The sequence below is a fragment of the Eptesicus fuscus genome, chromosome 12 (assembly GCF_027574615.1).
Source record: "Eptesicus fuscus isolate TK198812 chromosome 12, DD_ASM_mEF_20220401, whole genome shotgun sequence".
In the NCBI taxonomy this organism is placed as follows: domain Eukaryota; kingdom Metazoa; phylum Chordata; class Mammalia; order Chiroptera; family Vespertilionidae; genus Eptesicus; species Eptesicus fuscus.
In genome coordinates, this window is record NC_072484.1 from 34750850 (window position 1) to 34768934 (window position 18085).

The following is an 18085-nucleotide window of genomic DNA, read 5'->3' on the forward strand; positions in this document are numbered from 1 at the left end:
TCCTACTTCTGAGCCGGGTGGGGGGGGTTTCACATGATGGTGGTGCTGTTGTCTAACTAGGAGCTATCTGTGGCCTTTCATGTGCCGATAATGAAAGCTGGCGGAGAGCTAGCTTTACAGAGTGAGGAGGGGTGCTCTGGGCTCCCCACTTCCCTCAGCCCAGTGGCCGGGCCTGACAAGAACAAGGGCAAGGAATGTGGTCCAGAGACAGCTGGAGAGCTTGCCTGGGTAAGGCTGCCAGAGTTCTGGAGCCCAGGCCAAGGAAGGATGGGTTCCTGTCAGATGCCAGGCCAAGGCTGTCATGAGAAGGAAGCATCAGCTCTGAGCTTTTACCCAGTGGGATTGGTTCACTGGCCATGAGGAACGGCAGGAAGATCAGAGCAGAGAACTCAAGCTCTTGAAATCCAAATCAAACTCTCTCCCAGACTCCCCGGACCATCCTGGCTTAGCTGTAACTGTTTTCCTTTCTTTGAAGCTAGGATAATAGAACCATTTCCAGCGGCTACTATAAGTGATCTCTCTCAGATCAAGGGGCTGAGCATAGATTCTGGAGCCAGACAAACCTGAGTCTGAATCCCAGCTCCACTGCTTAATAGCTGTGTGACTCTGGAAAAATCACTCCACTTCTCTGAATGTCAATTTCCTCAAGTATAACATGGGAGTGATGATCGTAAAATAATGTCTATGTCCAATAGCTACCGGAAGGGTTAGGTATGAATACCTTTCAGAAAACTGAGAAAGGTGCCTGGGATGGAGCTAGGTTAGCATATGTTAGCTCTGTCATACTGCAGAAGAGAGCTCCACAGACAACCCTTTTGAGGGAAATTGATGAGAAGATTAAACAGAGCTACAGGTGGCCAACCTCCCACCTAACGCATCGTGAGTCCCCTTTGGCAAACTGTCACTGGGCTGCCGATACAGGACACCCAACAAGATTCACTTTTTCCAAAGACAACCTCCAACTCCAACCTCTGCTGTTATCCAAAACAGTGAGTGGACTCAGCAGCAGTGTGGGTGCAAGTGCCCCAGAGTGAGGACAGGAGAAATACCAGGGTGCTCCCTGCAGCCTGCACTCATGTGTGACTCTATTGCTGGCTATGGCCACTGACACCCAGGGCGACTGAGGGCAGGGTTCCCTGGGCAAAGATGGCAGAAACCTAATAGCAGATGCTCCCAATCTGAAAGGCACCTGCAAGGCTACAAATGGTTTTCTGAACAAAGAAGGAGCAGGCCCAACCACTTACTTCAGCTTTATGGCTAAGGGGATGGTGTAGAAGAAGACGTTGATCTGAAACACACACACAAAGAAGAGGCTGAAGTGCTCAAACATCTCCGCAAAGAAGTACCAAAAAAGACCAATGTTTGGAGTGAGATCTGGAACAGAAAGTCTGGAGTGAAGAAAACAAAGGGAGAGAAAAAAGAGAGCAAAGTTATAAATGGTCTGCTTTAACCTGGTTTTCTCCTGAAGACGCTGATCACTACTGGGCTGTGAAGAATGACTTTGTCTCCACAGAGATCAGGATGTGAGGGGCTCTATAGGCACCCCGGGTATAGCTAATTAACAAAAACAAGGGGCAGAGAATGATAACCTATAATAAATGTTAGCAGAGCCAAACTCTGGCATGTATCAAATATCTGAAATGAGGCAGGGATTCATGCTAGAAATCAAAAGACCAGCCCTTATTGTACTGCCAAGACATATATGTTTAAAATTAGGAGATACTCAGTACTGTAACAAAAGAGGAATGGGTTCTACATGAACGATATCTATTTGGGGCATTCCAAAGACTTGCCTAGAGAAACAAGCTCGAAGATTCTGCTCCTCCCCATTCCTGCTCATCATCCCACAGCAGGAGCCACTGCAGTGAGACTTCCAGGGGCTGAGGAATCACCAGCAGATTCTGGCGAGGATACCAGACCTCATTTGAGAAGTACGGGTTTAACTGGAAAACTTTTTGTCGAGTTGTATCAGATAAAAATTGGCTGCAATTCTGGCTCTTCTAAAAATTTACATTATATTTTTTATTTGAAAAAATATGGAGTGGAAACTGATGTCATTCACAATTTCAAAAGGGGAACATATGGAGCATGAAGAACAAATAGGAAAGCACTCGTGGTCAGATTTCACTAACACAGCTTCCCCCAGGGCAAGCCTTTGCCTTCTGCTGTAACTACATTTCCTCGTCTGTCAAATGAGGTACAGAACACAGTCTGTGGCCAGCAGAAAACCAGGAAAGGCTTTTCACTCCTATCCAAGGCGTTACAAATTCCTATTCAAGGCAGAGCATGAAGAGCTGAAAGTTACTAAGATATTGTTATATTCAGCCAGGATTTAACACAAATTAGCAGCCCAGAATCCCAAAGGGGAGTCTGCCACTCAGATCCCTTCCCCACCCTGGTTTAAGTGTCTACCACCCCACTGGACTGTGAGCTCCTTGAAGCTTGAGCAGTGGCTACCTGCTTTAGTATACCATACAGAGAGCATTTGGAAATGTCTGCAGAATTCTTACTGAAAACCCATTTTGATTTTTTCTAAAAAGGTTGACACATGGGAGGTGGCTTTATTTTAAAGAGACCCTCTTGCAGTGAAGGAATACATCCATTCCCCTTAGGGACTGAACCAAAACCTTCTAGGCAGAGGCTGGTAGTCGCTTTGGATGTTCCTAGAGAGTGCACTAGATCAAATATATGCTCTAGACCAGTGGTTCTCAAAGTGCATTTCCTGGACCAGCAGAACAGCATCAGCTGAAAACTTGTTAGAAATGCAAATTACTGGTCCCTACCTCAGACTTACTTAAAACCTCAAAAGTGGGGCCCAGCAACGGGGGTGTTAGCAAGCCCTGAAGGTAATTCTGATGCACACTAATGTTGAAGACCACGGTGTCTAGATGCTCCCTGTGGTTGCTTGCACTCAGATTCCAGCTGGAGTTGTGAAAACCAAACTAGCTTCCAGAGTTTTCTAATGAGGTCATTACTTACATGAAGCCGTAGACTGCAGGGATGAAATCCCAGGAGCTGAGAAGGAAGAAGGAGAGGCAAATGATTACCACTAGGCTTCCCACGTACATCATGGCATACTCCCAAGAGAAGATCCAGAAGGCTTTGCTCTTTACTTTCACAGGTATGTACTGCCGCTAGGAGAGAAGGCAAAACAGTACATTTAGGGAGGCCAATAATAAAGGGCAGTTATCACCTTAAGCTGAAAAAACACAGGAAATAAAAAGGTTGAAAGTCAAAGGATTGAAAATCTATACTAGGTAAACACTAACTAAAAGAAAACTAGTTTGGTTATACTGTTACCAGATAAAAAGTATTACAGAGATAAGGATGCTCCATAATCATAAAAGGTTCTAGTCATCAGAAAGATATAACATTTCTAAACTTGTATGTAGCTAATAACACAGTCTCAAAATATATAAAACAGACATGGACAGAGCTACAAAGGAAAAACAGACAAATTAATCATCAGTGTATAATTGAATAGATCAAACAGACAAAAACCAGTAACCAAGTGGCACATGTAAATAGCATACTTAATAAATTTGGTCTCATGAGATCTTATAAAACATAATCCTATATAATAAAGATGTAATATGCAAATGGTCATCACCCAAGAGGTCCTTAGTGCTGCCCTGGAGGTGAGAGGGTCTCCTGCCACCACCACTGTGCTTGCCAGCCATGAGCCAGCTTCTGGCTGAGCAGTGCTCCCCCTGTGGAAGTGCACTGACCACCAGGGGGCAGCTCCTACATGGAGCGTCATAGCTACCGACCTGTAGTTTTGCTGTTCGGTCGATTTGCATATTAGGTTTTTATTATACAGGATTTACTTTGTTCATTAGACTCCTTGTTTATTTTGATTTTTACTAGTAGAATCAATTGTTGATAGATATGTATTTACTGCCATTTTATTGTTCGTATTTTTATCTTTTTTTCTTCCTCTTCTTTCTCTTCTTAAAGAATACCCTTCAATATTTCATGTAAGACTGGTTTCGTGGTGATGAACTCCTTCAGCTTTTTCTTGTCTGTGAAGCTCTTTATCTGACCTTCAATTCTAAATGATAGCTTTGCTGGGTAGAGTCATCTTGGTTGTAGGTCCTTGCTATTCATCACTTAGAGTATTTCTTGCCACTGCTTTTTGGCCTGCAAAGTTTCTGTTGAGAAATCAGCTGACAGTCGTATGGGCACTCCCTTAAAAGTAACTTACTGCTTTTCTCTTGCTGCTTTTAAGATTCTCTCTTTGTCTTTAACCTTTGACATTTTAATTATGATGTGTCTTGGTGTGGCCTCTTTGGGTTCCTCTTATTTGGGACTCTCTGCACTTCCTGGACTTGTAAGTCTATTTCTTTCACCTGGTAGGGAAAGTTTTGTCATTATTTCTTCAAATAGGTGTTTAATATCTTGCTCTCTGTCTTCTCTTTCTGGCAGCCACATAATGCAACCTCATAATGCAAATGTTGGTATGCATGAAGTTGTCCCAGAGGGTCCTTACACTATCTTCATATTTTTGGATTCTTTTTTCTTTTTGCCCTTCTGATTTGATGTTTTTTGCTTCCTCGTATTCCAAATTGACAATTTGATTGGTGGCATCTTCTATTCTACTGTTGAATCCCTGTATATTATTCTTTATTTCAGGTAGTGTATGCTTAATTTCTAAGTGGTCCTTTTTCATCTTTGATGCTCTCACTAAAGTTCTTGAAATTCTCTCTAAGTCCCTTGAAGCTCTCATTAAGTTCCTTGAGCATCCTTATAACAATTGTTTTGAACTCTGTATCTTGTTGATTGTTTGCTTCCATTTCATTTAGTTCTTTTTCTGAAGATTTCTTCTGTTCTTTCATTTGTGAAAGGCTTGTCTCTGTGTTTTGGCTGCTTCCCTGTGTTTGTTTCTATGTATTAGGTAGAGCAGCTATGTCTCCTGGAATTGGCAGAGTGGTCTGTGTAGTAGGTATCCTTAGTAGGTATCCGGTAGGGCCCAGTGGCTTAGCCTTCCCAGTCACCTGAGCTGGTCACTCTAGGTGTGCCCCTGTGTGGGCTGTGTGCACAGTTTTATTGTAGTTGAACCTTGATTGCTGTTGGCATCACTGGGAGAAATTGACTTCCAGGTCAACTGGCTGTGAGGACCAGCTGCCACTATAGTGGGAGAGCTGCTGTACAAGTCCCTATGGAGCAGGATTTGCTTCAGTGGGACTTTGGTACTCACTGAGTCTGCCCCATGAATGTGTAGCTCGTGGATGTGTAGAGCTGTAATCTGGTATGGTCTGAAGCTGTCCATTGGGTGCACTGGCTCTGGGGCCTCCCAGCAGGAGTTACAGAGTGATCTGCAGATGGCTGCTACTCATGTTGGGCTTGGAGTACTCAGGCAAGGCCAAGCTGTGAAGCAAGGCAGACTGGTTCTAGTGCTAGGACTTGTGCCTTTTATTGAGAGTTATGGGGCATGCTGACACCAGCTGCTGCATGTTTGAAAGAGTTTAGCAAAGCCTGAGCCATGACAGGCCATTCATATGGAAAAGCAGCTGCAAACAGCTTGGGTGGGGCTGCAAATTGGACGGAGCAGGGTCTCAGAATCACCAGGGCAAAGCGAACAGTGTGAGCCAAATTGATGGAGACTCAGATATGGCTGCCAGTCAGCTCTGCGATGGGGGAGGTCTCAGCATAGGAACAATGAACCCTCTGAGCACCTCTGTCTGGGAAAAAACCGCCCCTGAGTTCTTGCCCCAAATGCCAGACAATCCAGTTCCTCTCTGTATGTCCCTAGATCCCCCTAAGCCACTATCCAGCGCTGAACTCAGAGGGAGAGAGTCTGAGTAAGTCTTTGCACTGGCCCTTTAAGAGGAACTGCTGGGATTCTGGCAGCTTCTACATCACTCAGCCACAATCCCCGCTGGTTTTTACAGGCTAAAGTTATGGGGATTTCTCTTCCCAGCACTAGAACCCTGTGCTGAGGGCCTGGTGTGGGGCTGGTACCCCTTACTCCTTATAGGAGGTCTTCACAGCCAAGATATCCTTCCTAATTAAAAGACACACCACAGGTGGGTGCTGAACCAGCTTCCCTCCCTCTTACCTGGTCAAGGGGACAATTTGCATATTAGCCTTTTATTATATAGGTTATACACTGAGTGGCCAGATTATTATGCGTTCAGAGATTATTAAGATACAGAAAATGTGGCAAAATGATAATTGGAGAGTTTACATGAAAGATATTTATTATTCTAGTCTTCAAATTTTCATTTTTTAAAATATATTTTATTGATTTTTTACAGAGAGGAAGGGAGAGGGATAGAGAGCTAGAAACATCGATCAGAGAGAAACATCGACCAGCTGCCTCCTGCACACCTCCTACTGGGGATGTGCCCGCAACCAATGTATATGCCCTTGACCGGAATCGAACCTGGGACCTTTTAGTCCGCAGGCCGACACTCTATCCACTGAGCCAAACTGGTTTCAGCTAGTCTTCCAACTTTTCTTAAAGCATCAAATAAAAAATTACCAAAAGTTGAATTCAAGAAGAAACCAAATATTTTGAATGGTCCTATAACCATTTAAGAAACTGAATTAGTAATGAAAATTTTCTGATAAAGAGCAGGCCCAGCCAGTTTTACAGGAAAGTTCTATCAACATACAAGGAATAGGTGACTGTAATATTAAATTAACTCTTTCACAGCAAATAATATAAGCTTGATACCAAAATCACTTAATCAATACAAATGCAAAAGTGCTAAATGAAATATTACATAATATAATTCAGCTACGCATGAAAAAGATCATTATAAAGTTGTGTTATGACTACGTTGAGTTTTTTCCAAAAATTCAAGGTTAGTTCAACATAAGAAAGCTATTAATATATGTATCACAAACAGCTTCAAGAAATCATATTAGTATCTCTATATATGCAATAACTATTTATGATAAAAATAACCAAAAAATTCAGTGAAATGGCAGGATAAAATATTAACACAGAAATAGCTTTCAAATGCACAAACAATAAAAAATTAGAGGACACAATGGTAGATGAAACCACATTTATAATAACACCAAAGAAAATAAAACTCAGATTTAAATTTAACAGTAAATGTGCAAAACCTATTCAAGGAAAATTTTAAAGAATCCTGAAAAACACTAAAGTCAACTTGAACCAATGGACAGGGGTCCCTCAGCCTGGCCTGCACCCTCTCGCAGTCTGGGAACCCTTGGGGGATGTCCACCTGCTGGTTTAAGCCTGCTCCCCAGGGGATCGGGCCTAAGCTGGCAGTCAGACATCTCTCGTTCTTGTTTAGAATGAGGTGGGGGAAGGAATAAACAGACAATGCACATATATGAAAAAAATGTTCAAATTCACTTATATTTAGAGAAATGCAAATTAAAACAACACTGAGATATCATTTCTCATGATTAGACTGGCAAAAATGTTTAAATGTAACAACACATCTTGTTAGTGAACCTGTGGGAAAACAGGCACTCTCCTACTTTACTGGTGGGAATAGAAAATTTGTACTAGTATATGCCTTCTGGAGGGAAGTGTGAAAAGACCTGACAAAACTACACATGTACTTATCTCTGGATCCAGTAATTTACTTCTAGAAATCTACCTGGAATTCAAAAATACACCTCCAATAATACAAGAGTATACATACACAAGGTTACTCACTGAAGCATTAATTGTAAGTACAAAATACTGGCAACATCTAAATTCCCATACACTGGAGAGAAGTTAACACACAATGAAGTACTATGCAGCTGTAAAAAAAAAAAAAAAACCAACAAAACAATAAGGACTATCTCTCTGTTTCAATAATTTCCAGGAAATAATGTTAAGTGGAAAAAGCAGAACACAAGAGTATCTAGAGTATGCTATCCTTCATATAAGGGGAGGATGTAAGAAAATATACGTGTGCCCTGGCCAGTGTGGCTCAGTTGGTTGAAGCATTGTCCTGTGGACTGGAAGGTCACGGGTTCTACTCCAGTCAGGGCACATACTTGGGTTGCAGGTTTGATCCCCGGTCAAGGCATCTATGGGAGGCAACCGATTGATACTTCTCTCTCACATCGGTCTCTCTCTCCCTCTCTCTCCCTCCCTCTCTCTCTCTCTCTCTCTCCTCCTCCCCCCCCCCCACCGTTCCTCCCTCTCTCTAAAATAAATAAATAAATAAATAAATAAATAAATAAATAAATAAATAAAACATTGAACTGTTCATTTGTGCAAAAGCAATACAGGAAAGATAAACTGAAAACTAAAGAGAATAATTACGTGGGGTGACAAGGAAGGTAGAAAGCAAAGACTAAGATAGCAGGGATGAGCCTTAGCTGGTTTGGCTCAGTGATAGAGTGTTGGCCTATGGACTGAAGAGTCCCGGGTTCAGTTCCGATCAAGGGCACATGCCTGGGTTGCAGGCTCGATCCCCAGTAGGGGGGCATGCAGAAGGCAGGCAATCAATTATTCTCTCATTATTGATGTTTCTATCTCTCTCTCCCTCTCCCTTCCTCTCTGAAGTCAATTTAAAAAAAAAAAGATAGCAGGGATGAGAACGGAATAATAATTCTCTGAATATATCTTTAAAAAAAATAGGATATCATCTATTTCTGCATGTGGTTTGTATTTAAAAAAATCATATTGGAGCACTCAGATGAGAAGCATATCTTAGTCACTCTTCGACTCTGAGCTGGACATGGCCTGAATCAACCTGACTTGACCTCCTCAAATGTCCCCATTGGGAAATTCTATCTCAGGACTAGGGCATTCTGCTTGTAAAAAAACAAAACCAAACCAGGAAAATACTGAGAATTCTGAGCAATAAATCAATCTAATAGTTGAAATGAAGACAAGGATGTGACATTGTCAGAACTACTGGTCCAAGGAAAAGTAGGTACAATGAAGATTTGACAACACAAGTCATGGATGAGCTAGATAGACCTGCCCAGAGACAACAGCAGACTAGAAAAGCAGAAGGATTGTTGTCTCACTTCCTTGTGGGTCTGGGACACTGTGTCAGTCTTAGAGTTGCTGAATATATCTTTTTGTATAGCTGACTCTTAGAATCATGATAATATTTAAATCCCTTCACATACCCCCCAAATAAACAAACAATTAAAATCAACCAGGATTTAGGGGAAATCCAAAATGAATATAAACAATAATAAATTAGCCTAACTATATCACAAATCAATAACATAACCACACTGAAGGGTTATATGGGGGTAGAAAAGAACTAAACTAAGTGACTATGAGAAACAGTAAGTTGACAGAATACCGTAAGGCTAAAGACAAAAAGAACTATATATGAGCATTATAATCAAGTCAGTAAGTGTATTTCTATGGGGGTATTCTCACAGCAATTCTAGAACTACTTTATGTGCATACTAGAATTGAACAAACAAGAAAATATATTGTAGACAATGAAAGCTAGGTTTCTCACTGTTAAGAGAAAGAAGTTATAAGGAAAAGGGAGAGACTAAAGTGAACTCTGTGGTGTTGGCTGGAATCACAGGTATCAGTATAAACAAACAGAAAGGTAAAGAATTACAGATGGCCCTAGCTGGTTTGGCTCAGTGAATAGAGAGTGTCTGCCTGCTGACTGAAGGGTCGGTCCCAGGTTTGATTCTGGTCAAGGGCACATGCCTGGGTTGCAGGCTTGATCCCCAGTAGGGGGCATGCAGGAGGCAGCCGATCAATGCTTCTCTCTCATCATTAATGTTTCTATCTCTCTTTCCCTCTCCCTTTCTCTCTGAAATCAATAAAAATATATTTAAAAAAAGAATTACAGATGTGTATATATGTCATTTAGCATATATATATTATTTCATAGCTCTGTCTCTTAGAAGCAATGATTCCCTAATAACAATAAGCATACCTAAAACCCTTGGTTTCTAAATAACATTCTTCAATAAAAGGAATCCAAGTACTGATTTCAGGGCTGGACGAGAAAAATACAAGATGAGCCTGGAACATCTTGTGATACCAGGAAAAAAGGGAAGGAAAGGCTCAAAAATAGTCGGGGCTTGTCAAAATTACACAGGAGCAAATCTGAAGGAGCTCTTCATGGTCAAAGCTAGAAAAATATGAGCAATAAGCTAATGATAGTATCCAATTTTTTTGGGGGGGAAATTCCTATAACGTACATTTAACCATATTAAAGTGTGTAATTTGGTGACCATTTTAGTCATGTATAATGCATAGGTTCTTTAACAGTTACCTTGAAAGAAGTTTGAGGTGGGTGAGAGATAGATCCTCCTCTACCAAAAAAGCAGGCTCCAGAGCAGATTCTGGCATATTTTGCAACATTTATTAAACAAAAATTCATTAGCAAGCAGGCACAAAACAGTTCACATAAACTATCCTAGAAGGTCGAGTAAGTCCCAGCTCTCTCCTCTTTTATATATTATTTATCCTCACCAAAGGATATGCTCACTGATTTTAGAGAAGAGGGGGTTTGGGTGGGGGCAGACAGAGAGGGACACACACACACACAAAAAGAGACAGAGAAACACTGATATGAGAGAGAAATATCGATCAGTTACCCCCTGTGCACCCTGATCAGGAATTGAACCCACGACCTTTATGGTGTACAGGACAATGCTCCACCTAACTGAGCCACTTTGTTTAAATTGCCACTTGCAAGGGGTTCACTCAGAGCAGAAGTGACAATAACCCAGAGGCAGGAGTTCTGTTGTCCTTAGAGTTGTTTACTTCTAAAATTCATTTTGCTAATTAATAATCTATATATTTAAAAGCCTAAGTGACCGTTATGACCAAACAACTGGAACGACCAGTCGACCAGTTGTTATGACGCGCACTGACCATCAGGGGGCAGATGCTCAATGCAGGAGCTGCCTCCTGGTGGTCAGTGCACTCCCATAACCAACCTCCCGCGGCCCTTCCCCCCCCCCCCCGCCCCCCCCCCCCCGCTGCCGGCCAGCCTCCCTCCCTGATAGGCCTGATCGCCAGCCAGGCTGAGGGACTCCACCCATGCACAAATTCGTACATCAGGCCTCTAGTCTCAGCAATAAAAAAATCCCATCAGTTTCTTACATTCACATGCTAACTAGCAAAGGTGAAGCTCAAGCTATAGAGAGCAAAGCATTGAGAACAGCCACCTGTGGAGTGTGGACTTTCTGATACAAACTAGATGACCACAATGGAGTGAGATGCTTCATTAAAGTAACTCATTGCCATTTAAATTGAGGAAGCTAATTGGTACAGATATAGTACCAGATGGTCTATGGCAGTGGTCGGCAAACTCATTAGTCAACAGAGCCAAATATCAACAGTACAACGGTTGAAATTTATTTTGAGAGCCAAATTTTTAAACTTAAACTTCTTCTAATGCCACTTCTTCAAAATAGACTCGCCCAGGCCGTGGTATTTTGTGGAAGAGCCACACTCAAGGGGCCAAAGAGCCGCATGTGGCTCGTGAGCCGCAGTTTGCCGACCACGGGTCTATGGAAAAGTATGTAAAAATAAATTATAGACATCATAACTCCATTGTAAAGGTTTTAAGGAGAATGGGAAGCTAATCAAGAGGTTTAAGCTAGAGATAACATTACTGTTAACGGATATGAGGGGAGAGGAATCTGATGAACCCTCTCTAAGCTTATTCTCAACCCTCTGTAAAACTGTGCTCCCGCCAAGGCAGGTGTGGCTCAATTGGTGGGGTCATCCTCCAGTGATAATTGATTCCTGGTCAGGGCACATACCTACTTTGCCAGGCACAAATGGGAGGCAAGCCATGGATGTTTCTCTCATACAATGTTCTCTCTCTCTCTCTCTCTCTCTCTCTCTCTCTCTAATCAGTAAAAACATATCCTCTGGTGAGGATTTAAAATAAATAAATAAAGTATAGTCCTCTAGCCACGTGTGGCTATTTAAATTTAAATTAACGGGAATCCATTAAAATAAAAAATTCAATTCCTCAGTCTCACTAGCACACTTCATTGCTCAATATTAACAATATACAGATACAGGCCATTTTTATCACCACAAAAAGTTCTATTGATAACACTGCTCTAAAATACAGTTTTAAGAGAATAGTACATTTCTGGGAATGAAAAATAATTCAACAAAGAAGAGGCATCCATAGATAAATTCAAAGAAGAAGGCAGTTAGGTCCTGAGTTCCTTTCTACAGTTCTACCTGTCTTTGGTCATCTATCTTGATCCTTCCCTTTTCCTGAAAAATACTGCCATCTAGCACAGAAGGAAGGGACAAAGGGAGGGAAGAGAGGAAACTACAGCCCAGAGGAGAAAAACAAAACCTTGAAAGCAAAATGTTGTGAGTTTTTTTTTGGTCATTCTTCTCTACTAATGATATTTAAAAAGAAACAGGTGGGAAGTGAAAAGACAGCCATGAAGAACTGAATCAGGTACACTGTTCAAAGCAGCTCTCGTAGGGGCGAGAGAGTCCTAAGCACACACCCAGGAGATGAGGTTTCACTCTTTGCAAATCCCATTAGCAAGCTCCAAGTTTTCAGTTGCTATTATGTTCTCAGTGCTTACTGGACCTAAAGTGTTAGCGTCAATGTTTGGGTAGAAATGATTTTTTTCCCCCTGGCAAATCTGTGATTATAAAATGTGCAATAAATTTTAGGTGTAATTTTTTTATTTTAAGACTTAGTCTTGAGAGTCAGGTTTGCTTTGGGAAACAAAGCCCTGAAAATATAAAGTAATGTGTAATTTACTGAGTCTACCTATAAAAACTGAAGTTGCACCTAATCTTTCAGGACTTATTCCTGTTACATAAAATGAGGCATGCCTGAAATATTTTAAAAAAGAAACTCAAGGAATACTTATTGTTATTTATAAACCCTAGAGCCAAACTTAATATACAAGTCCAGACTGTAAATTTCACAGTGAACAGATGAGGATTCATTTTACCCACCTCTTTTCATTTACGACCTCTTTTGCTCAATAGCAAATGCTAACTGAAAATGAAAAGTGTGTAAGTAGAAGTGTTGAAAGAATGATGCTTAAATGTTCTGATCAATTTTTAAACCTTTTTATTTTAAAATACAGAAAACTATGTAAAAGATATAGCTCAGTGAATGAGTATAAGGCAAATATCCTTATAACCACTATCCGGGTCAAGAGAAAGACATTTCCAGTGACTCCCCAAGTCTCTCTCTGTGTCCTGTCCCCACCACAATCCCCTCTTCCCTCCAAAGTAACCACATTTATCCTGGCTTTTATAGTAGAAAAATATCACTTCCTTGCATTTCTTTATGGTTTTCCACATAAATGTGCATCCCTTTACATTATAAAGTCTTGGCCATTAAAAAAAAATCTGATATATGGGAGTGTGTGTGTGTGGGGGGGCAATGGTAAGATATGTACACATATAATACCTTAATAAAAAAATTGAAAAAAAAATCTGATCCAACTTTTAAGTCTCTTTTAATGCACAGGTCCTGTACCCCACCTTACTCCCATGCATTGCTTTTTCTTTATTCCTTAGAATTCATCTGTTGAAGTACCTGAGTCATTTAACCTCTGGAATGTCCTACAATCTGTTTTTTGCTATTACATACTTTGTCTTCAGTATTCCTTACAAATTGGCAGCTGGATCCAGAGGCTTGATCAAGTTTGGCTTTGATCCCTTTGGCAAAACTTTGGTGGCAGTGTGTTCTTTCATCAGGAGGCATTATTTTTGTTTGTTTTAGTATAGTTTTATTGATTTCAGAGAGGAAGGGAGAGGGAGAGATAGAAACATCAGTGATGAGAGAGAATCATTGATCGGCTGCCTCCTGCACACCTCACACAGGATTGAGCCCGCAACCTAGGCATGTGCCCTTGACCGGAATCGAACCCGGGACCCTTCAATCCACAGGCCAACGCTCTATCCACTGAGCCAAACTAGCCAGGGCTTGTTTGTTTTTTGATGTTAGTAGCTATTAATCCTCTATGCCTAGATCACCTGGGGTTGCAGAATTATACTATCCTATCATTTTGTTTCTATTTATAAGCTGGAATAATTTCATAAAGAGATGCTTCCTCTCACTTACTATATGGTTACCTCATGATACAGAAAAGGCAGGATAAATGCTTAATTTTTTTTCTTTTATTTATCCAGTTTTCAAGATAATGAATTGGTTCCCTGTCAATTCTCGTAATTTGACCAATTAGATTTTCTTTTATTTATTTATTTTTAATGTTTTCTTTATTGATTAAGGTATTACATACATGTCCTTATCTCCCCCATTACCTCCCCACCCTCTACCCCCACTCATGTCCTCACCCCCTTGGTGTATGTGTCCATTGGTTAGGCTTATGTGCATGCATACAAGTCCTTTGGTTGATCTCTCCCTCTTACCTCCACCCTCCCCTACCTTCTCTCTGAGGTTTGACTATCTGATTGATGCTTCTCTGTCTCTGGATCTGTTTTTGTTCATCAGTTTATGTTGTTCATTAGATTCCACAAATGAGTGAGATCATGTGATATTTATCTTTCTCTGACTGGCTTATTTCACTTAGCATAATGCTTTCCAGTTCTATCCATGCTGTTGCAAATGGTAAGAATTCCTTCTTTTTTACTGCAGCATAGTATTCCATTGTGTAGATGTACCACAGTTTTTTAATCCACTCATCTGCTGATGGGCACTTAGGCTGTTTCCAAATCTTAGCTATGGTAAATTGTGCTGCTATGAACAAAGGGGTGCATATATCCTTTCTGCTTGGTGTTTCTAGTTTCTTGGGATATATTCCTAGAAGTGGGATTACTGGATCAAATGGGAGTTCCATTTTCAGTTTTTTGAGGAAACTCCATACTGTTCTCCACAGTGGCTGCACCAGCCTACATTCCCACCAGCAGTGCACGAGGGTTCCTTTTTCTCTGCATCCTTGCCAGCACTTGTTGTTTGATTTGCTGATGATAACCATTCTGACAGGTGTGAGATGGTACCACATTGTTGTTTTGATTTGCATGTCTTGAATGATTAGAAAATAAACAAATGGGACTACATCAAAATAAAAAGCTTGTGTGCAGCAAAAGAAACCATCAACAAAACAACAAGAAAGCCCACCGTATGGGAGAACATATTTGCCAATGTTATCACCGATAAGGGTTTAATCTCCAACATATACAGGGAACTCATACAACTTAAAAAAGGAAGATAAACAACCCAATCAAAAAATGGGCAATGGACCTAAACAGATACTTTTCAAAAGAAGACATAAGGAAGGCCAAGAGACATATGAAAACATGCTCAAAGTCACAAATCATCCGAGAGATGCAAATCAAAATGACAATGTGGTCGATTTTCTTATAAATATCATTATGAATTTAAATATATTTATGGGTTTCAATCCATTGCAATTCTTTTCCCAGTGCTCAATTTGCCCACTTTTTATCACTGGAAGCATCTCCAAGTTGGATCCTTAGTCCTTTTGAGATGACCTCAGCAGCCAGTCTTTGATAGCTTCCTTGTTATTTGGTATCACAATGTTCCAGGATTATCCTGTACATTGCCTGCCCTACACCTACAATCAGCCATTTCTCTCAGAAGCCTTGGTTTCTTTTGATGGGTAAATGGCATTTTAAGATCACAATCTGGTTTGGCTCAGTGGATAGAGCGAAACCGGTTTGGCTCAGTGGATAGAGCGTCGGCCTGCGGACTCAAGGGTCCCAGGTTCGATTCCGGTCAAGGGCATGTACCTTGGTTGCGGGCACATCCCCAGTAGGGGGTGTGCAGGAGGCAGCCGATCGATGTTTCTCTCTCATCGATGTTTCTAACTGTCTATCCCTCTCTCTTCCTCTCTGTAAAAAATCAATAAAATACAAAAAAAAAAAAAAATCACAATCTGGGTCCCAAGGATGCTCATTGATACTGGGTTGTTCATTGTTTCTAGACCTTTTTGTAGACATAAACATAGACACACACACAAATATTCAAATACCTACAGGGACCAGGCAGGTAACAAATGAAAAGAGATGAAGCATATGGGATTTTGGTGAAATGAAGAGAGCATACTTTTTCTAAAGGACACAAATCTTCAAATTTTTCAAAAGAAGCTGGAAATATAAATTTTTAACATAAATTTTTGAAACATTGACAACTAATTTTAAATAATTAAACACTAGGGTCAAATAAAACATCTGTGGGCCAGATGTGGTTAATGGACTATGTGCACTCTCAACCTGAAAGTTTTAACCTATAATTATATCCCCCAATTCACATTGTTGCTAGTACATAAAAATATTTAGGGAAGAGGATTCTCAGACTGCTTCAAGAAAAAACAAACTATAATAAGAAAGGGGAGAATGTATAATTATCCCCCTCTCCCCAACTCTCTAAATCACTGGGGAGAAAAGCTTTTTCTAAACAGAAATAATTTTCTCTCTAGGACAATATTGTGAAAAGAAAAAGGACAATTATCAGAATAAACTCAAAGAAACTCTTTAAATAAGGTCTTAACTAAAGAAACTGTTCCAAAGTATTAAAACCCCTATGTTCAATGCAGCCTTATTTACAGTAGCCAAGATATGGAAGCAATCTAAATGCCCATCAATAGACGAGTAGATAAAAAAGTTGTGATATATATATATATACAGTATATACACATACAATGGAATATTACTCTACCATAAAAAGAATAGAATCTTACCATTTGTAACTACATGGATGGACCCAGGGGGTATCATGCTAAGTGAAATAAATCAGACAAAGAAAGACAAATACCATATGATTTCACTTATATGGGGAATCTAAAGAACAAAATAAACAAACAAATTAGACAGAAACAGACTCACAGATACAGAGAACAGACTGATGGTTGCTAAAGGAGAGGGGATTTGGGAGACTGGGTGAAAAATAATGAAGGAATTAAGAAGTACAAATTAGTAGTTACAAAATAGTCACAGGGATATAAAGTACAGCATAGGGAACATAGTCAATAATCTATATCTATATATATAAAAGCCTAAGCGACCGTTCAACCGGTAGCTATGATGCACACTGACCACCAGGGGGGAGACACTCAATGCACAGACATGAAAACATGGAACAGACTGATGAATCTCAGAGGGAAGGGGGGAGTAGACAGGGCGGGAAGAGATTAACCAAAGATCTTATATGCATACTAGAGGCCCAGTCCATGAAATTCGTGCACTCGGGGGGTGGAGGGTGGGTCCCTCAGCCTGGCCTGTGCCCTCTCGCAGTCTGGGAGCCCTTGGGGGATGTCCGACTGACAGCTTAGGCCTGCTCCCCGGAGCCGTCAGTAGGACATCCTTAGCGCTGCCGTGGAGGCAGGAGAGGCTCCTGCCACCGCCAATGTGCTCGCCAGCCTTGATCTGGCTTCTGGCTGAGCGGTGCTCCTGTGTTGAGTGTCTGCCCCCTGGTGTTCAGTACGCGTCATAGCGACTAGTCCTTCTGCTGTTCGGTCGATTTGCATATTACCCTTTTATTATAAAGGACTAGAGGTCCGATTCGTGCACCGGTGGGGTCCCTCAGCCTGGCCTGCAGGGATCGGGCCGAATCTGTGAACCAGGCCTCTGACATCTCCCGAGGGGTCACAGATTGCGAGAGGGCGCAGGCCAGGCCAAGGGACCCCACCAGTGCACGAATCCATGCACCAGGCCTCTATTATTGTAATAACTATGTATGGTGCCAGGTGGGTACTTGAAATATTGGGGGAATCATTTTGTAAATTATCTGATTGTCTGACCACTATGCTGTCTGTACACCTGAAACTAATACAAAATAATACTGAATGTCAACTGTAATTGAAAAATAAAATTTAAAAAAAAGAGAGAAAAGAAACTCTTAACAAAAATTTTTATAACTAAGCTCTTAGAGTTTAAGGATGAGACCTGTAAATGCATGATCATTCCCTTACTCTCATTTTTACCTGTTCTAAAAGAAAAGGAAGCTAACACCATTGCCACCTCTGCCTTGACCCCCTCCTGGAAGCAGCAGAGACAACAGAAAGCTGCTGGGGAAAGAGAAAACATGTGAAGAATTCTAAATAGCCCTAAAGAATGCCTAGGGAAGGGACCCATTATCAAGAAAAACCTGGTTGGCCCTAACCTATTTGGCTCAAGGGATAGAGCATCAACCTGTGGACTGAAGGGTCCCAGGTTCGATTCCAGTAAAGGGCATGTACCTTG

The 18085-nt window shown here is 41.1% G+C and overlaps 1 protein-coding gene across 8 annotated transcripts in view; it reads right to left on the minus strand.

Moving 5' to 3' along the window:
• Positions 1–18085, minus strand: part of PIGU (phosphatidylinositol glycan anchor biosynthesis class U) — a 93418-nt gene that overhangs the window by 22945 nt on the left and 52388 nt on the right. For 7 of the 8 annotated variants that reach the window (XM_054723987.1, XM_008149711.2, XM_054723990.1 and 4 more), the window contains 2 exons: positions 2980–3134; positions 1245–1388 (listed from right to left, as the gene is read on the minus strand). In XM_054723987.1, the coding sequence (XP_054579962.1) occupies positions 1245–1388; positions 2980–3134 (299 nt within the window). The remainder of the gene's footprint in view (positions 1–1244; positions 1389–2979; positions 3135–18085) is intronic. The other variant, XM_054723991.1, reaches the window with a different exon arrangement.